This window comes from Triturus cristatus, chromosome 5_2, assembly GCF_964204655.1.
Source record: "Triturus cristatus chromosome 5_2, aTriCri1.1, whole genome shotgun sequence".
NCBI classification, from domain to species: domain Eukaryota; kingdom Metazoa; phylum Chordata; class Amphibia; order Caudata; family Salamandridae; genus Triturus; species Triturus cristatus.
In genome coordinates this window covers 54,067,628-54,089,164 of record NC_140588.1, presented here as the reverse complement: position 1 = coordinate 54,089,164, position 21,537 = coordinate 54,067,628, and the positions used below count along the sequence as shown (strand labels likewise).

At 42.1% G+C, this 21,537-nt stretch overlaps 1 protein-coding gene across 1 annotated transcript in view; it reads right to left on the bottom strand.

The window, feature by feature from the left end:
• The window catches only part of EPB41L4B (erythrocyte membrane protein band 4.1 like 4B), a 729,970-nt gene that overhangs the window by 79,524 nt on the left and 628,909 nt on the right, over positions 1–21,537 (bottom strand). The window contains exons 12-13 of the mRNA XM_085606843.1: positions 15,837–15,946; positions 1,809–1,839 (exon numbers count right to left, since the gene is read on the bottom strand). Of these exons, the coding sequence (XP_085462969.1) occupies positions 1,809–1,839; positions 15,837–15,946 (141 nt within the window). The remainder of the gene's footprint in view (positions 1–1,808; positions 1,840–15,836; positions 15,947–21,537) is intronic.

The window sequence follows — 21,537 nt, the reverse complement described above, 5'->3', positions numbered from 1 at the left end:
CGGCCCAAACCAACTCTCTTAATTGAAACTGAAATTGGAGGGTTGGTTAGGCGAGCTGAACAACACAGACTGAAGGAAAGCCCGGATGGCCACTAGTGAGCAGGCCATATCTACACACCTGCACCTGGTTCAACTCAACTATTTGCCACTCTTACATGATCCCCATACAGCTCCACTAGGTCAGCAAGATCCCACAGCCTATCTGCTTTCGCTGCACAACTCAAGAGGCTGACTTCTTTCATGTGGTCTGGTCGTCTGTTGTCCTGTTCAGTTATTGGCAGGAAAAAGAGCGCAGGCTCTTACTGGTGCTGGACAGGGCCCTAGAGCTTACCCCCTGGATTACCCTACTGGGACTGCTTGACAACCTTGGCTGCCCCAGATTGGAGTATGTGTTCATAGAGGTGGCAATGCTGGTCACCCAATGAGACATAGCCTGAAAATGGAACTCGCCACACCATCCTACAATGGCTTAATGGCGAGCCGGGGTGGACTGGCATGTCCAACAGGAAAAGCTTATTTATACAGTCCGTGGATGCCCACAGAAGCACGGGAATGTCTCAGGCAAATGGCGGGACTACTATGGACTGGACAGGGGGCATTGATTACTATGAGATTTGAAAACTAGACACAGCCAATGTGATGGCTGGTGTTTATGTATTTGGAAAACAATACATTTTGGTAAGTTTTTTTTTTTTTTAAAGAATATGGATAAGAGGTGAAATGTTAGCTATTTTTCTGAAGTGGGTCGAAGAAGCAAGTCTGAAGTACAAAGTTGTGTTCCATATTGCTGGCGCATAGAAAAGAAGCAGTGGCTTGCTTGTGTTTTTGTCATGTCTTCTGGCCCTTTAGCCTTGTATTGGATGGGCTGTGGTTAATGGGAAGGCCCTGGACATTTGAATTGTCTCTGGGAGCTAGTCAGGTTTTTTTTTTTTTAAGTGCATTGCCTTTTGAATTCACAGTATGATTTAAATGTCATGTCAGCTGGAACAGTGTAGTCGTTTTAGTCTGGATCACGTGGGTAGCATTATGTGGGATAACTTCCAGTGAGGACAGGAAGGTGTCTAGAAAGGAACAGGTACACATTTTCAGAAAACTGAGCCAAATGGCATTTTTTTCTGCTGGATGGTTTCTTGTACGCTGTAAAAAAGTAATTTGTTATGGGAATTTGGTAATAAATATGAGCGATCAGTAGGATTCTACCTTACCTCGCCTTAGGGAAGAGGTGGTCTTCTGTCTGCTATATTATTTTAGTAATTTTGTCTTGGGAATTAAAATGTATGAGATAATAGTAATTAGCTACAAATGGGGTCTGCATAAGTAATCAAAGGCCGTTTTGTAACATGACCAATGCTGATAGAGCAACGTGAAACCGACAAGGCTTGGCGCATCGCCTTTATCTTATTTAAAAAATAAGATCTGTGGTAGACATCTCTCACAGAGATACTCATCTGGAAAATTCCATGGAGATCTAAACATCTTTGCTGTTGGCAACACATTTCTCGGATGAGTTGTCTCGAACGGGACAGTCCTATAAGATCAAGATCATGATTGACATCTTTTGTGTGGCTATTGAGAAAATTAGTCCGTGCTGTTTGGATTATATATATCATGCCAATTTTCCAAGCGCGGAGTAATTTTTTGACAGACTGTTGAACTACGATGGTGATTTACTGTGTCAAGTGTCAATCTTCTCAGCACCTAAAATTAAACAGGTAACTGCACTGTAAGACTTACCACTACTGGCTCTTTTATGTGCGAGTCATTTCACAGAAACATTCACAAATCATAAATGCTGTGGTTTCACTTACCAAAGCTGGGCTGATTTCGCAGGATTGGTGGCTATTGAAAACAAAATGTTTGACAGGAAACATTAGCACCATAAGCAGCAGAATGTCAAAGACTTTTAAAAAACTTTTTTAATTGTTGAAACTGTTAAGAAATCACATTAATGCTGTAGATGCAGGCAACTGCACACAGATTTGACAACATATTTTTAAAAAGTAACTTTCATTGCAAATACTGGGACTGTTCATATATTTGTTTAAGTTTTGCACTTCTGTAAGATGCATTCAGATCCATTTAATCAATGAAATAAAACAGGGGTTAGCTAACACAATACATTAAAAAATTGAACATCTCCTTTTGATGGTGGCTTTAATATGAATTCCTACAAAGAATGGATGTGAGCAAAAAAAAAAAAAAAAAGATACTGTTGCAAGCTTCACACAATGCCCATCAGGCTTAGAGTGGTTCATAAATTATGTAAACCACCAGTAGGTATCCGTGGTTAGTTTGCCAGTCTTGATATGCAGAGCTTCTCCTTAATAAGGGGGGCATCTCTGACACTCTGATGTTTGCCTAATATGTCTGTTTTTGTAGCAGAATTTTCAGGTGTAGGATAAGCCCAATGTTAACCACACCAAGCCTGAAAAACGAAATGTCTTTTACCATTTTTAATGAGCTCATAAGTGTTGTGTGGAGTTGGGTCCTGCAGTGCAGGTAGATTGTACCTCTTCTTTCTCAGCGTAAGGCTGCTGCTTACCAGGCTTTAAATGGGAAGGAGACATTGAATAGAAGAGTGATGATCCCCTTCTCTCACTCACTGGAAGACATTCAACACTGTGCCAGCTGCCTCTTGGCTATATGGGTCCTCACAGGTCACAAGTGTGGGAGGCCCTGGGGTCTTTATAACAGCTGAATGCTGCCACCCATGTCACACTATCTTGTCTTCCTTAATTCACAAGGCGACAAAGTTGTGAACATCTGAAACTGGTACATTTTCTAAAGCTTTGTAAAAAGGCAAATACTTTCAATGAAATATGAATCAAGCTTTGACAAAGACAATAAAGCCAATTAGTCAGGCACTGGCTGCTAACAGTTTGGATTTGCTAATGCTTATTTAAAGATAAAGAGCGACGATTGAAAGAATAGTTAGGTTCACATTTTACACACACAAAACCATAGAAATTCAGCAGTCATAGTTAGAGTTCTCAAGTAGTTATAACTCGTGCCCCCACCATGCACAGTTTTCACATCAATAATTTTGCAGCAAATGTTGCTCTATTATCAATGATGTCATAGAAGATGTCACGAGTGATGTAATGTGTGGGGTAATTAGCAGTGCATGGCCAGGGAGCGAGTTATAGTTACCTTAGGTCATGAGCTATAGTTTCTTCCAAAAACTAAGTAGAACTGCTGAATTTCTGTGGTTTTGTATGTAAAATGTGAACCTAACTATAACGTACTTGGTTTTTCAGTGACATAATAAGGTTTCTTTAATGCTATTTCCTAACTATAACATCCCTATAACCTCTGTTGTTTTCAGTGAATTTCCAAAGTTTTTTTTAAAGTAAAGTAATATTTCATTACCACACATTAATCCAGATGGCAGCCGAACCCCCCCAAAGGTAGTCAATCCAGGTGGGGGGCACCCAGCCCCCATTTCTGGACCGATTTCGGCCCCAGGCACCCCATCCTCTTCTACTTTTTTTTTAATGGGGGGGGGTCTATAAATATATATTTAAAGGAATAACAAGGATATCACCCTACATAGGATCTGCTTCAGTTTTTGTAAATAAGTATGATAGCTATATACCTTACCAAATACATGAATGCTAACCAGTTACATTACACAATTTTTAGGCATGGGTAGATTACGTTTTTTCCCAGAATCACAAGATGTTGAGTCGATGCAGAGACTTGAACTTGGTTCCCCAGTTCACAGTCCACATCTCTGGCCATAATACCACAACCTCTCTGGACTCCTCTTCCATAAAGAGCCAGGGTATACGTAGCCGGCTAATGTAATTTCTAATGATGTGTGTTCTTATTTTGGGGTTAAGTGGTAGTGTAATGAGTTCGCTGCCCTGTGTGTCATGTGACTGGTCTTTCAAACATCTCTCCCACAAATGTGTATGGCCGACAGGGAGGAGAGGGGGACAAGTCAGTTTTCTCCGTCTCTGCATAAGAAGAGCTATATCCAGAACTCTCGGGGCTAAATAACATTTAAACATGTGTAACCCCTAAAAGGGGGGGGGGGGTGCAACTACAGAATCCAAATATGCTGGGAGCTCAGTATCTCTTCAATCGCTGCTGCACAACTTTAGTTTGCGAGTAGGAAGCTTGTAAAATGATCATCCATTAATGTGACACTTTACGGTGCTGTTTACCTCAAGAATGCACTGCAGACCGTTTTGAATATTAAGTGAAAATTAGCATTGACATGCTATAAAGTAGCTTGACAGCAGCACAACATTGTTTTGGTGCTTCAGAGGTAATAATTAAAAATCAGCAGTAAACTCAGATTGAGCAGCACCTCAGAGAAATGTCTTAACTTGCCTCATAAAACCAGCAGTATGTTGCTATTTTACCATCAAGGGCCTGTGTGACTGATAACCCATCTGCCTTATCACAAGTGCCATAGAACATAACATGCTCTATAATAAAGTGAATACGATATTTGTCACGTTTGTGACAGAGTAACCCAGATGCCAGGCTCTGAATCAGGCCCTAAGATCTGAAACATCAATACTATCACTTCTAGAATTTGATTATTGTATTTTAGTGCACACTGGCTAAGATTACACATGAAGGGGCGCCATAAGGTAAACTGGTGAGACGGTTATGCAGCTATAGTAGATACACACCACAAGGGTGGCTCTGGCAGCACCAAGACGACCACAAGAGGAGTGCCAAGTGCAAGTGCCAAAAACACCTGATTTTCAAGTGGCATCCAGTACCCCTGCGACAGCAACCAAGGCCACCAATGGCAGGAAAGTGGAGCAAACACTCAGCATGTTTTTTTCTTTTGTGAAAAACTATTTCCTTGAGTTGATGCAACCAATACGTCCACATTATTATATGCCACAATCCGACTTTTTCTCTGCAATACAGCACTGGAGTTATTGATAATGACACAAGGCCAGAATTCAGATACATAGGTGGACAGACAAATGTATCTTTTGTTGCCCTCTTCTTATCCTAACCTGGAACTTCTTTTTCATGCCAACCTGTGTCTGTGATGGTTAAAACTGCATCTCCTATTGTGGTACCTATAGTGGTTGGTATTATTTACTAGTTGTCGATTGCTATACGATGGATGGTGCAAGCAACAGGTTAAAAAGAATTCTCTTTGGACACAATAGGTAAGAATTCAACTCTGTTCTTCACTTCAGACTTTCAGGTACAGTTATCCTTGCTGGACCACTCTCATTTTGCTACAGTGCCAAACGCGGTGAGGCTCACCTGAAGCCACAACTGAATCAATAGAAGTTAGGGCCAGTAGAGAAGCCAGGAGAGAGTTCTCCCTCTCTTCAATCATGACTACAGTTTTTGGCATTAAACTGATGATGGCGACGCTTCTGTGCGTGCAGTCAGATCAGACACCAAAAACATTTTTTTCCCACATATCTTTGAAGTCTGATATCCTGGAGATTCATTGTTTCTGCAGCAATCTTTTTCCTGATGCTATATAAACATGCATTTAATTGTCAGTACAACCAGTTCCCTGCATCACAAGGCCATCAGTACCAATTGGGTCACGAAAAGAAACATCCAGCTAGAAATACAAAAGTAAAAACTGGATGTGGCTTAACGACCAGAGCTGGAGAACCAGGTCCAAGCCTCTGCGTTGGTGGCTCAGCTTCCTGTGATTCTTGGCAAAGTTTTTAATCTAAAAAATTGGTTTCCCTAGCACACGCTGTCAACATGTATTACATATCAACAATTCTGGTCTTTCAACAAGATATCAACAATTCTGGTCTTTCTTTGTATTTGTTAGGTTTAGTCTCATATGTCCTTGTTTAGTTCTTTTTTAGCTTCTTTTTAGCCAACACTTCTTTCGTCGCCCATGCCTGGTGGCCGCGACTTCCTCAGGGCTGTTTCGTCAGTATGGTTAGTGTTATCTTTTAACCGGTTGTAATGCCATCCCAGTTTCCCCAAATAGTTTTGTCTTTGTTAGTTTTTCTCTCCCAATCGTGTCAGTATTATCCCTTATTATTTGTTGTCATCAGTTTTACCGCCTTCCGAGTGCTTGCTCATGAAGCCTTCCGTCGTCCCAGCGAGTACGCTTTGAGTACAGCAAAATGTGATTACCTTTGCAAGCCTGTACTGTATATTTAAGGTCAAATCATTTTAAGTCTAGGCCAGCTGGGCCATCTTAAAAAACAACTGTCAACACTGAATGTTAAAAAAAAAAAAAAACGATGGAATATTTTAATAATAATTTTTGTTGTTAAGCACTTTTATAGGCATTCACAGAGGTGACTCACTTAAGACAGTGTGTATATTATTTTATGTTTTCCTTGTTATGATGCTCCTTTATTTAAATGAGGGATTGCAAGTCAGATACTAAAGTGTGATAGTCCCAAATTCATGAGAAAATCAAATTTTTTACTCCTTCAAAGAGAAAACGCAGCAAAGAGAAAGTATAATGTTGGGATTGGAGTGTCCCCTGCATGGAATACATGCATGTTCTCTGCACATAATCTAGTATGTGCTCTGAGGGCTATGCCTGTCCATGGTAAAGACAAGATACACGACCAGTTTTATGACAAAGGCGGCTGCACCAAGTGTACCTTTGTAGCAACATAAGATTTCTGTCCATGTCTTAATTTGATGACCTACACAGGTTGTGGCAGTACACCGATTTTTGAGAATCAATAGTTTTGAGCAGAGCCTTTTTTATTTGACTCAGAGCAGTGATGTTGTCTATCAGACTATTTGTCTAAACTTTTGTTGAGATAGAACAACCTGACCCTTGCTCTGGCATGTCGAGTGTGTATGCATAGTGGCTGTATGATACATACGTCAGAGAAAGACTGTGTACAGTGGGAGTATGCTTCTAGTGACCAGAGGGAATCCATTTTGGATAGCCCCTGGTTAAGCATGACACAAGAGGGGGGGTGGATTCAGCTTCAAGATAATGGCTTTTGAAAAGGAAACACCCTAAACTGGTTCTAGAACCTAAAGACGGAAAATCCACATCTGTCCGAAAAACGAGTATAAACGTAGAACCCAAACCACCCAACTTGGTTCCTTTTCCAAGTTCTTCTTGACCAAGGAAGTGAGTGTTCCGCACTGAACTTAATGGAGTGATGTGCAACTACGGCTGGTGTCTATCATCCAGTCTCTGAGAAACTGCATGAACATCAATGAGTCATCTAGCATCTCAGCAATGCCTACACTAACTTGAGTGACTGCTGCTGTCACAGGAGAACAGTGTGACCGGACACCAATACCCTTGAAGACAAAGACTTACCCATGGGGCAGGAGACTGCAACTGCCCAGGAGAAGACAACCGCTGGTCCCTGCTAGCCGCACCATTGCTCCCAACATCATCTGAGGGTTGGGGAAACCTCCGCAACCCTTTTAACACTAACAGAGGACTTTGTCATGCGGCTGCAAAAAGCAACGGGTGACTGCTGATTCCAGCCTGCTCCCTGTCATTCAGATGCAACCTGAGTGGGAAGGCCCCCACTGCGACCCTGCCCTCGATGCCAGGCAACTATCCCATGTAACTGCAAGAAGCATAGTTGACTTCCATATGCCAAACAGCACTTCGCCCAGACAGGTAACTCGACATATCTTTTTAGTTTTAGAACTGCATATTTCAATCCCCCCAGTGAGTAGCTCAAACTCTTAGCAAAATACGACATGAATGGGCTGTGATTTTATAACCATATTACAGTACAGGGTTTGAGCGGATTCTTGCCTGATATTGTCCTTAAACACATAAAAGGTGATGGGAGGAATGCTTGCAAATAGCCTAACCACTGGCAATCAATCGAGTAGTACCCTAACCCATTTTGTTTTCTAACATGTCACCTCACTTAGACCTAGCCACAAGCACAACCCACAACTAGTTTGGACCTCTACAGTCAGCTTAGGTCTGTTCCAGTGCCCTGTAGGCACAGGACCCATCTCTGGGAGTAGCCTTAGCCACTTAGTGTGTTATGTTAAACAAACAAAAAATAATGGGAGAAATGTTTGCAATAGTCTAACCACTTCAACCACCCTTTGCTTTTAGAGTAGACTACCAAGTGTGACAGGTATGCCCAGATGTCTAATATCACATTGTGTTGGGTTATAAAAGTGCTTTTACAAGAAAAGCACTAGAGCAGACAGTATGTGTACTGCGTTCATTACAATAACTTTTGGAGTTGGTGATGGTTTGCGTGCACATGTGGTAGCTTCTTTCCGCATGTTGCCTACGTATCTATACAACAACATTAAAATATTTTATTTGTATATATGAAAATTATATAACACAAAGTGAAACATTTATAAGATACCTTCTATTTCAAATTGTGAACTCTAAATTCTAAATAACCTTATTAAAGTGGGATGAGTGTTTCTTTCAAAAGAATGTTGCTTAAGAAATTGGTAAATCTAAGTGTAAATGGTTCCTTTGGGAGCACGTTTTAGTTTGGATTATTTCTGCTCAAGTCTGTGTATGTTTTCAGACTGAGTTTCTGATTTTCATGTTCTGCTGTTTCCATTTTAATTTTTCTCTGGGTGACTGCTCAGTGTTTCTTCTCTGAGGGTACATTCTGAGCCAACCAACAGCTGCTGAGCGTCTGTGGTGTCATCACAGAAGGTTGAGGCTGGGGCTGACAGAAAGCTGTGACTTTGAGGTCGTCCCTGGGTAGAATTTTTATTGTAAAAACCTATCAGGAGCCTCTCTCATATTACATCATGGTAGCTGAATTTGGCTGAACCACTCTGTTGCATTAGTATAAGAGCTGTGTGGTTAAAAAAGTCTACTGCTTTCATGGGAGCAAGGGAGAACCCCCAGTGAGTTATGGTCAGCCGATTGGTGGCCTTTAGAACTTGGCCTCGCCCCTTCATCTAAGCAGGTAGAGAAGAATCTTAGACTGCTAATATATCTATTAGACACCATAGGCTATAGGCCTGGCAGCACGAATACGGTTGAGACTTAAGTGGGATAACATGGCTCTAGCCCTCAACAGCTTGAACCATTAAAAGCGCATTAACAGTTTGCATAGTCCATCATGTAATTTACAGGACAATCCTTGGATTTAAAAGTGATAACCATTAGGCATGTGAAAGATTCTGATCGATCATTCCTTTCAGAGAATCAAAGTCTGGGCCAAATTATGAAAAATGGCACACTATCGTTGTCTGCGCTGGGTGCACTCTAGTTGGGTACGCCTGGTGCAGCCAGAGAGTATGCCAAATTACATAAAATGAACGTGAACTAGCGCTTGCCCTGCAGATTGTGAAGCACTGAAAGGCAGACCAGGGCTTTAAATCTGCTGTCTAGCCTTGCCCCTCAAGTTATGCCATGTTATGTAAAGTGTACTCAAACCATGCATCTCACATGGGATGGTATCTGGCGCTAAGGGAGGTGTGGTGGGGCGTTGGTTGAGAGGGGGGGGGGGGGGAAGGAGGGGGGGGGGGGGGAGTTGTTTCCCTGACTTGGTCCTAAGTGAAGAGCCATGTTTTAAGCATTTTGCTGAACGCTAGGGTTGGGCTGGTGGCCCCAGTGTGGAGGAGTTCGGTTCAGGGTTTAGCAACAGGTATGAGAAGTTTGAGAAGGAGCAACTGTCAGCTCTGGCTCTGCATATGCATGGGAGAGGGGCAAGAAGGAGGTTAGCAGAGGGGAGGTGTCTGGTGGGTGTGTGGAAGCTGAAGCGGCTGTTCAGGTAGGTGAGGCCTAAGTTGTGTATTGCTGCCTAGTTCCTATGTATACACATCCATTGCTACATCTGATGTGCCTGAAGAGTGCATGGCTGTAGTAAAGGTAGATGGCAGCAAGTGGCAGTGAACTGTGTGCACTGCATGACTGTTAGTTACTGGAATACATCCTTATTCCCACTACAAATAAGCTGTACAAGCTAGAGTTTGGGGATAGTCTGTTCTACTAGCATTGGGTATAGTTATCATTCTTGAGGCCAAAAGACCCTGAAGTGTGCAAGGATGGAAAGAGGACTCCCTTGAGATGTACATAAGTGACATTTGGCTGTGCCCCACGGTATTTCCTAGAGCACTCATTAGCATAGGCTGAGGATGTGGAGAGCCTGGAGATAGCAGCCTTCTATGAAGCGCAGGGTAGCTTTCATCAAGGCTTTTGCCATTTTGTTCTCCAGGATGTGCTGCTTCCAAAAGACTGTTGGCTTTTCACCTGCGCTAGTGTTGTGGGTTTCTTAGAGGAGACTACTTCCATCACCTCCTGCTCCATGCCAACACCTTGAGACAGAGTGAGTCTCTAAAAAAGGAGGGATACAGAAAGCAAAGCTAACGCCTTGAACTGGTTTCTGAACATATGTGGTATGTACGAACCACATCTGGTAAAGGTGTATAACAGAAGGGCAAAAACTGAAAGTCTGTGTTCGAGGACTTCTAACCGACTGATGAAGAGGACTTCCTGCAGGTTGTTAGAGAAATGCTTGAGATCCAGGGCTGCTGTCCTTGACAGGTGGCTCCTTAGAGTGGGGGGGATAGTCTGCAACTATCTACTGGAAATATCGGAGTCTGCCTAGGAAAAGGAGCCTGCCTGGCCAACTGAGAGAGAGGAGCAAAAGGTATTACTGAAGGAGGAGTCCAGCAAATGGAAGAAGTCAGGTTTCAGCTGCCCAGAAGGGACAGGAGGAGGAAGAAGTTATAACCTCCTCCAAAGAGATCTGCAACAAAATAGCAGGCTATTTTGCTGACAAAGTCTCCAGAATATATGAGTCTTTCCCTATGGAAGCTCAATTGGGTGGTAATCAGCTCCCCAGTAGCCAGAAAGAATTTAGGGGAACTATACTAAATGAATTTATAACACCTGAGAAAGAGGAACTGATAACTATGATTAAGGGAATAAAATCAGGATCCCCTCGTGACCCTGCAAGGCCTGAGAGAATAATGATGGGTGTCAATACGATAATACCATTGATCTCTGAACTTATTCACTGCTCACTAAAGACTGGGATAGTCCCCTCTGGTTGGAAAACGGCCATTGTAAAACCGCTGAGGAAGAAACCCTCCCTGGATTTCTGCGTATTGGAGAATCTGCGTCCTATATCACTACTACCACTGACTGCAAAGTTAGCAAAAAAAATCATAAATAAACAGTTAGTAGATCACATGGATGCGAACGCGATTCTTCATCCTTCGCAATCAGGTTTTAGGAAAGCACACTCCACAGAATCAGCTCTGCTGATGGCCACCGAGACCCTGAGAAAATTTGCGGACGAGGGGAAGACAGCTGCGCTCATCCTGCTGGATTTGAGCGCTGCTTTCGATACTGTCTCACATCCCCTACTTTTACAGAGATTAGAAGCGTGTGGCATACGGAAATGTGCACTTCAGTGGCTGACCTCCTTCTTAGCCCAACAAAGTTTCCAAGTAGCACAACTATCACACATATCGGATAGTAATCCTTTGAAACAGGGAGTCCCTCAGGGTTCCACCTTAAGCCCTACCCTGTTCAACATATATGTAGGAGCACTTGCCGAATGTGTTCAAAAACATGAGGTATCGATTGTATCATACGCTGATGATACCCAACTAATAGTACTATTATCCCAAAATAGTGATCTGGCTGCTATCCGTTTTTCTGAGTGCCTTGAGGAAGTGGCACTCTGGATGAATAACCACTGCCTAAAATTGAATGGTAACAAAACAGAGGTCCTAGTAGTTGGCAAAACACCTAACATCTGGTCCTCGGCGTGATGGCCAAACTCATTACGACAGGCCCCCATTCCCAAAGAAGAAGTGAAGAATCTTGGTATCTGGGTCGACGCTAAATTATCAATCGACAGCCAAATACGTAAAGTTGCTGGAAAATGCTATGGAGCAATGAAAACTTTGAGGAAAGTTGTGGACCTTCTCCCCGTAAAAGCCAGGAAAACGGTTGTTCATGCTGTAATTACATCCCAACTAGACTATGGCAATGTATTGTATCTGGGAGCCTCTAAAAAAGGACTCACGAAACTACAGAGAATACAAAATACAGCCGCCTGCCTAGTCCTCAGCCTCCCTAGGAGAAGTAATACGAGGAAAGCTCTGACTACCCTACACTGGCTGCCCATTGAAAAAAGAATTATGTTCAAGGCTATGTGCTATGTACACCGCATTTTGACAGGTAAGAGACCCCTCTACCTCAAGTCTCTGGTGTCAAGATACTCTCCGGCTCGGGTTCTACGGTCTAAGGATATGGCCTTACTGAATATCCCGAGAGTTTTCAGAGCCAGAATGGGAGCTCGCTCATTTAGGTACCTAGCGTCAAAACTATGGAACACGCTACCTATAACAATGAGAACCGAGCCTAACGAACACGTTTTCCGCAGACAACTAAAGACATGGCTATTTCTGAATAACAACTTATAAGCGATTGATCAGTCTCTCTCTATCATACTCGTCTCGATGTCTCAGCGCGGGGACACACCGTTAGGTATAACCATGCGCTCTATAAATGAATAAATTAAATAAATAAATAAATAAGACAGACCAACTGAAGAAATTGCCAGCAAACACCAAGAATGTAGACAGTGCAGCCCAGAGCTGTGGTGAGCACCCTGCTGCTGTGCAGCGGGTTCCCAGTTATCCTCATCAGCCTCTATGTTTCTCTGCCCCTCTTTGAGTGGGAGCAACCACAGTGGTAACCAGCGTGGATCGAAAGAGGGACATTGCAGAAGCTGACTCTAGCAAGAACAAGGCAGGTCTCTGTGTCCCCATATCCATGGTATGCAGAGCAGAGAAATGCAGCCACATCCCACAGTTCAGGCTGACAACTAAACTATGCCAAAGGAATGTGTGGCACCATAAGAATGTGAAGAATCAACGGGCTGCAGTTGTCGCCACGATGCTACTATGCTGGCACTGATCCAAGCACCAAATGAACCCCCTTTCATCATGTGATGGTTTGCTAGGACAAACTGTCAGCCCCTCCAAGAACTCCCATGAACCTGCTGCAAGATCCTTGGTTGGGCTGTGAAAGTTAGTTTGGTTGGGAGTGTTTACTTTGGGCCTGAACCACACTGTGAACTGGGCAACCGCTCCTCTGCATGATTGCGGTATCTCTTAAACAGCTACTCATGCCTCCAAGAAGGCATAACTAGGTGAGTCTTAAACTTTATGGCTAAGATCTTCTGATCAGGGTCCCGCAGTAGTATGCCATGTAAAACAGTACACCTGACCTCCCTCGAGCCAAAGAGAGGCTTCAGACATTATCCTTAGCCTGGGAAAGCCAAATAGTGACTCCTCACACTGTCAGCGTACACCTGCCTAGCTTTCTCCACTTAACATTTTTGCATTTTCTTACCTGTAGATTTAAATCAGAATACCTTATGCCTCCTGGCCACATTTTGGTGCCTTATAAGTTGTTGATGCAATAAAGGACTTTCTCTTTTATAAAGTCACAGCACCAATTGGACAGTCCGTATTTGAGCGTTATGTTGACTGTTACGTTTTGGGTCTCTAACAACGTAGAACCTTCCTCTGATTTAGCCCTGGACTGCTTATCTCCCTACCGTGAGAATCAAGAGCTAAAGGGGCGCACTTGGGGCTCAGTTATCCAGTATCCAAAGTAGGCCCAGCCCGGTAAATCAGTGATAAATAGACTCAGCCCAACAGTTAAGACCTAGCAACCGATGTTTCTCTCGGAACCTGTGAATTGGTTCTGACACTCGTCTTACCTTTTCAGCACAACTGGAAGAGCTAAATTAAAAACATAAATCCACATGAATGATGTGGTTTCAGACACACACAGGTGGAAAAATAGCCACCTAAACATCCACAATGAATGCTAGAATTATGCTCTTTTTGTTAGTTTTTATATAGCGCAATCTCAGCCTAAAGGCATTACAGTGCTTTACAGGAACATCAAATTACATTATAAAAAGACAGTTATTTTAGGCTTGGGAGATTAAGTGATTTGCCCAGAATCACAGGATCTTAAGCGGATGTCGGGAGTCAAGCTTGGATCACCTGCTGCAAGTTTAACAGCTCTCCTCCAAGATGTGCCACAAGTTTCTAGTCCGCTATCAAGGTCCAGTGTTCTACTCATGTTGGCACATTCCCAAATTAGTCTCCCCATTTATAACTTTTCTTTTCTTTTTACCTATTACATTAATATAAATAAGGATATTTCAACTCCTCAATTGCACCATGTCGCTTTCTCCATTTCATCTACTTAGTGAGCACCTGCTTCTATAGTCAATTCTTGCACACTCGGCAACTACGACGTGCCTTTTCCATTCACTACCTGTCCTGTCCATTCACTATGTTTCATGTTCATTCACTACGGGCCCTGGCCGCTCAGTACGGGCCCTGGCTGCTCACTACCCGCACCCAGTCCGCTCACTACCCGCACCCAGTCCGCTCACTACCCGCGCCCAGTCCGCTCACTACCCGCGCCCAGTCCGCTCACTACCCGCGCCCAGTCCGCTCACTACCCGCGCCCAGTCCGCTCACTACCCGCGCCCAGTCCGCTCACTACCCGCGCCCAGTCCGCTCACTACCCGCGCCCAGTCCGCTCACTACCCGCGCCCAGTCCGCTCACTACCCGCGCCCAGTCCGCTCACTACCCGCGCCCAGTCCGCTCACTACCCGCGCCCAGTCCGCTCACTACCCGCGCCCAGTCCGCTCACTACCCGCGCCCAGTCCACTCACTACACGCGCCCAGTCCACTCACTACACGCGCCCAGTCCACTCACTACACGCGCCCAGTCCACTCACTACACGCGCCCAGTCCACTCACTACACGCGCCCTGTCCACTCACTACGCGCCCTGTCCACTCACTACGCGCCCTGTCCACTCACTACGCGCCCTGTCCACTCACTACGCGCCCTGTCCACTCACTACGCGCCCTGTCCACTCACTACGCGCCCTGTCCACTCACTACGCGCCCTGTCCACTCACTACGCGCCCTGTCCACTCACTACGCGCCCTGTCCATTCACTACGCGCCCTGTCCATTCACTACGCGCCCTGTCCATTCACTACGCGCCCTGTCCATTCTCTACGCGCCCTGTCCATTCTCTACGCGCCCTGTCCATTCACTACGCGCCCTGTCCATTCACTACCTGCCCGGTTCAGTCATTACGTGCCCTGACCATTCACTACGCACCCTGACCATTCACTACGCACCCTGACCATTCACTACCTGCCCGGTTCAGTCACTACACCCCCTGTCCACTCACTAACTGTCCTGTCCATTCCTCCTCTTTCCAGACTAAAAACACGCTTCAGCACTTTACTGTTTTGGCAGTTAGCCACCAAGTTACTTTGTTAGTCTCAATAACTCAAAAATAAAGCAACACACGGAATAAAAGAATTGTAGAAGATACTATAATTTGACTGTCCACCCATTTAACAATAAATGTGGTTCTCCAACTGGCACCGTAATCAACATTTGGTGTATGCCTTATAGAAGGCGTACAAAAAACAATGTTCAGCTTACCAGTTACACAACATGGAATCAAACAAACAATATCCATGAAGGAAAAGGTATAATCAGCTCACACAAAGTAGTACTTTCAAAATGTATCCTTAGAAAATGAAAGCTTGCATCACAGCCCGTTAGACTAGGTCAGAAAGCTATACACTTGGTATCCCTTGCTCCAACTTCCTTTCATCTACTACTGCGCCATGAGGCATGCTGCAGTCTGATGGGGCAAATACAAGGGGGGGGACAGAGGCTTCGAAATGCTGTGCAGCTTATCATCAGATCAGCGTTAGGAAGACACTAGGAATGTCTATATTGCCGCTGTCCATTGTGCTGTTCGTTCCCAAACGACCGCCAGCACATCTAACCTACTTGTAAACACAAAATGAAGCACTGCTAAATGGTATTTGTGTATTAAAATGACTGAGAAAGGAAGGAAAATCACCTTTGTATGTGGAATGCCTTCTTGAAGGATACCGTTTGCTGGGCCGCCTCTCAAACGTGCTGGTCCTCCGTAGTCTGCCTGCGTGCGTCGCTTGGTATTCTGTCCTTCCACTGAAAACCAGAGACCTCGTTATTGGCGAATACTTACAACAAGAATTTACTGCAGCATAATAAACATTCTTTACACAGTCAGAGACTTCATATTTTGTACAAATTACATGAGGGTTTGGATTACTAATTTAGGAGGAAGTGCAGCACCAATTTTATAATACAATATATTGCTAGTTTAACCAGTTTCAATGAGGCTAACTTGCGCAAACCCTGGTAGCCATGGCACAAGAAGGCGGTGTCGCCTAAGATGCATGGTAACCAGAAAATCAAATATAATCGCCAAAACAATCTGTCATAAAGAGCGGTTTAAATACATAAATTAAGATAGTAACGTTCCAACTTGGAATGACGGAACAAGACAAATGACTTAATGATTTTAAGGGCAAGTGACAAATTGAGGTTGATGGAGCGTAAATTGCTGAAAAATGTTTGCCTCTAGCAGTTCTCTTTACTAACTATATTTAATATTGATAAAGTTGGCATGAAATGGAGTTAAAATATGAACGTGAAAATGTTCAACTGCATCGTAAAAGTATGCAGTGTTCGAAAGTTTTGATTTATGCTTTGCAAATATAAGAAAAAATACTGACAAGAATAACCGGAGTGATAAATATGTGATATGAAGAAAACTTATGTATAAGATAAAGGTAAACGTGATATAAATTAAAACAATGTGTTGAGAAATAAATGAAATGTGCATAATGATGCTTAGGGATTTGGGAAAGAATCGCAGGGGATTGAAATCAATGCTAATGTGTTTTACGGTTTGAATTTAATAATTACAGTCTGTAACGTATAGAGAAAAACGTGAACGTTAGAAATGACACGTAACTAAAGCACCGTTGAAATATTAACATCTATGAGAAGTTTTTCTAATTAATGTGTGACAATAATTTAGATGTAGAGTATTGTAAATGATTTTTATTAATGAGTTTGGTTATACTGTCATACTGATTAACGTGACAGTGATTCAGCTAAATTTCATGTAGGCCCCAAAAATGAGTTATTCTGCTGGCCTGTGCAAGAACTTAGAAAAAAGTCATACTGAGCTGTCATGCTGAACGCTGTGAGAACGTTTCATGAAGTTGCTTTTTAACAAAGGACGTTTCTTCCTATCGGACGTTGTATGCAGAGACTTTGTAACAATAGATAGCAAACCCAGGAAGAGTATTCGACTTTATGACAAAGTATCTAATAATTGGTTTATTTCAAAACTTCCATGGGAAGGATGAAAGTTGATTACAACTTTAACAAACTGTACGATATTTAAATTAGATTACCTAACCTTCCATATTCTTAAAATTATGTATTGAGCACACCATGAGCAGACCATAGAAAGGACCAATGAGCATTCAACAATTTGGCTGAAAGAAACATTTATGGGTATACGGAGAACATTTGGAGTATTATTGCCTTGCAAGGGAGGAGCAGGGGGGTGTGCTGAATTTAGTATTCCCTGCATGGCATGCTGAAGGACTGAACTCTAATTTTCCTTTATGCCAAACGCTGAACTTTTCCTGACTGCGAACTCGAAATCTGTACTTTGTAAACTGGCAAAGTTAGCAAAGATTAACTTTTCAGCTGAAGAGTTACTGACTCCATCTGCGGCATTTTATGCTACAAGCTTTGACAGACTGAACCAAAGTTCCATACTTGGTTTGTATGATTCGAGACTTGTAATTCGAATTATATAATCTTGAATTTTCTCTCTCTCTCCCCCTCTTTCCACAGGCGAGTCACTGATGTATACAATTTACTGTAATGTGAGAGACTTCATGTGCTTATTTAGTGTATTAAATTAACCTCAAATGCATTTATTCCTTGCTTCTGTTCATTCTAAAGAGTTTAGATAAATGTTTTTGGTGAACTGTCTCTATCGATTTGGTCTTATTCTTTTAGTCATATTTCTTGTCTCACGATATACATTTCGTCATTTATAGAAGAAATACTTGAAGTAGACATTTTTTTGGGCAATTTCATATTCCAGGTCCTCATATTGAGATTGCACCCAATCTCTCAGGTTCTGGCCCCTATTAGCTCAATCCAAGATTCATCGGAGGACCTCCTGTAAGCGATACGGTAATTAGATGAGTGTTGTGTATGGGCCTAGTTTCAGTGAAATTGTATAACATACTATGAGAAAAAGATTTTTGGCACACTTCACGCTGGATCAGTTTTCTTGTAGCTTGTCAGATGGTTAGTTTGACTAATTAAATCAGGATTTGAGGGAAGTGGCTAATGAGAATATTTTTGTTTGGTTAGTAATATATAGATTTTCATTGTCAATAGGAAAAATATTATTCATTCCGATTTCGACGAAGGACAGATATGGACTACTGATCACAGAAGAGTATTGTTGTATGTCTATGTTGTATTGAACTTAAGTCCGTCGAGGCTTAAGTATGGGTCCTCCGAGGTCTAAGATCCAAGGATACGCCTACGGGCAGTCTTAGCGTGGCATACACTAAGTGTGTTTGTCTGCTGTTTTGAGAGTACTGTGCATGAGACGTTGTTGCCAGAGCTGAAGGAATGGAAACATTTACAAGTATGACCAGTTGGGATCATTGAAAATTCTCCAGGGAGCGCACTGGAGGAAGTTTCGAAAATGTCTTACCTAAAGAGATTGGAATTGCACAGGTCGAGGTTTCCGCTGGAAGTAAATGAGATTTCTTTGAGTGAATGGGTATCTATAATTTTTTTAGTGAAGCAGACAGTTATTTTATGTTGTATTGTCTTTGCGTAAGTAAAAGAAAAGTTGACAGATTGTAAAGGGAGGGTCAGTCATAGTGAGGAGTTAGGCTGACCTCATACTAGTGCAGCGCTGTTATTGGTGGTTTGGTGTGGAGCCGCACTGGGATTGGTAGTACAGAAGCGAATGTTGATTAGAAGTTAATGATCAAATTACGGATGTAGATTATAAAAATACTAACATTTTGCATCGTTTGGTGAGAAAAATTAAGTCTTAAGATGTTAAAAATGTTGTTTCAGAAAGTTGAACCGATTCCAACTAGAGAAGGTGTTCCAGTGACTCCAAAGGGCACACCTGCTTAACAGATGTCGCTCAATGACAGTTGTTTTATAGTTTTCAATATTCTGCAAGTACATTGTTTTTTAACTATATGAATGATAAATACAATGATTATGGGACTTATGTATAAGTGATAATGTTTACATGATTTGTTAGTCTATGCATTTGCACTTTATCACATGTTTGAAATACTGTGAATGTTTTTTAATAAAGCAAAATATATTTCAATATTTGGTTTATATTTAGTTTTGTTTTAAATATTGTTTTTGAATTTTTTCATTATCATTGTCTTATAACTAAGCAACCCTGAGGTTTTTTCCTTTCTTGTATATTTAATAATACATCCTTTGTGAAGTTTTGTATATATCCTATCACAAAAGTCTTTCATTCGGTTTGTCGATTTATTAAATGCACTAGTGTTGTTTCTCTATTTATGGAAAGGGAATTTCTGTTTTTGTTCTTCACGTATATGTCCCTTTTCTGAGTACGAGGGTAACTCCTTTGTTTTTGTAACATCATACTAGTGCAGCGCTGCTATTGGTGGGTTGGTTTGAAGCTGCGCTGGGAATGATAGTACAGAAGCGAATGTTGATTGGAAGTTAATGATCAAAATATGGAGGTCGATTATAGAAATACTAACATTTTGCATCTTTTGGAGAGAAAAATTAAGTTTTTTGAAGATGTTAAAAACGTTATTTCGGAAGGATGAACCGATTTCAACTAGAGAAGGTGTTCCAGTGGCTCCAAAGTGCACACCTGCTTTACACACACAACAGGGGTTACCACACTTGAACATGTTTGGAAAACTGGGTAAAATACACTGAGGAAGATGGTCCTTTGGCATTTCCAAGGATCCAGAACCTTTAATGTGTGCATTTGGGAGAACCTATGGGGGAAATTGAATGAATTAAAGCCTAATCCTAGACCTATGCAGGATGAGGCTCTCGTAGAATGGGAACATGAGGCTCATTAAAAAGAGAAGGAAAAATATCAAGGGAGATATAAGAATACATTAACTCAATATGCAGAAGCAAAATGGGATTCCCAAAAAAAAAGGTTTGGAGGGAAGATGTTGCAATAGGTGCACTCATGTATCCTGTAATTGTCAAGGAGAATAAAGAAGGGGGAAAAATGTAAAGAGAAAAAGAAGCATATGGAAGAGCCAACAGAAAGGGTTCTCGAACTTACTGAAGAGAATCTAGAAGAGATAGGCAGTGATTTACTAAACGATTTATTGCTAAACAGACCACCATATAATGAGGAACAGGATACCTCAGGAATAAACCCATTCGTGGGTATATCACCAGATGCGCCACCTGTTAGTTTGGATTCTGCATATAAAAATATTTTGTCAGAAGAACAAATGGCAGAGAGAATAGGAGGTTTGAATACAGATATGACAAACAGTTCCAGTGACAATAGGTCCAATTGTTCCTTTATATCAAGCAGGGCGAGTGAATTCACAAGTGCATGCAATAATGATTCCTACTCGAAACTCTGAAGACATTTGGATGGAGCAGGAGATAAAACAGAAGACGGAGAATCAAAGAGCATCTGTGACCCGAGATAGGTCATTTTCAAGAAAAAGTGAGACAGGAGAAAGTGATCGAAGAAATTCTGTTGTAACTGAGCCATTAGTAAGTATTTCAGAGAGGAGTTTAGAAGCACTGAGTCAAGGACAGCAAAATGTCACTAGAAGAATTTAGCAAATGGGGAATCGGAGAATAAATTTACATAGTTCACAAAAGATAGGAGATACGAGTGGAGAAATACAACAGTTAGAAATGAATACCACAACAGGGCCGCCACCAGAAGAACTTGATAATGGGAATAAGGACGTAGCACCAAATAATAGATGTAAGTAGGTTAAAAGTGGAACTAGAAGAAATGATAGCCGGAACCGTAAGTCCAGACAGGTTAGGGAAATATGGAGATGAAGAATTACTCTTCATGTGCAAAAATATAGCACGTCAAGCTAAGAACATTCATGAGAAATTTACGGCAGTGGCACAAAAATATGGGGTGGAAATTGAGAAATCTAGAGTACTGCAGAGAACTTGCAGATTAGACTTTAGTGACAGATCTAGAGATATTGAATCTGTCAGGGAAAAGACTACAGATTAAAGAATTAAATATGACACTGAAGTGTTGGGGAGAAGTGGAAAGGTGGGAAGGCAGATAGTCTAAAAAGAAGGAAAATGCTGTTGTGACATTACCCCTTTATCCATCAAGGGAAATGGAGACTGAAGCTACAGCTTATCCTATGCAAGAAGTGCCTGGAAGAGGTTATGTCCATGTTCCATGGAGTCGACAGGATATTTTGTCATTTACAAATGATTTTCCGAGATTACGAGAGAAACCAGTAGAGTGGTATAAACAAGTGGAAAGGTTTGTGAAGGGTTCTAAGGTTTTGCTAAAAGACTTAGATTCCTTATTTGATATTCTGGTTACAACAGATTTATGGGTAGAGTGTAAAATTGGTGTTGACTGGCCAGAAGTGGAACGCCTAAGAGAAAAAAGTGCTCCTTCTACAGAAGTGATGAAAAAATAGAATTAGGTTATA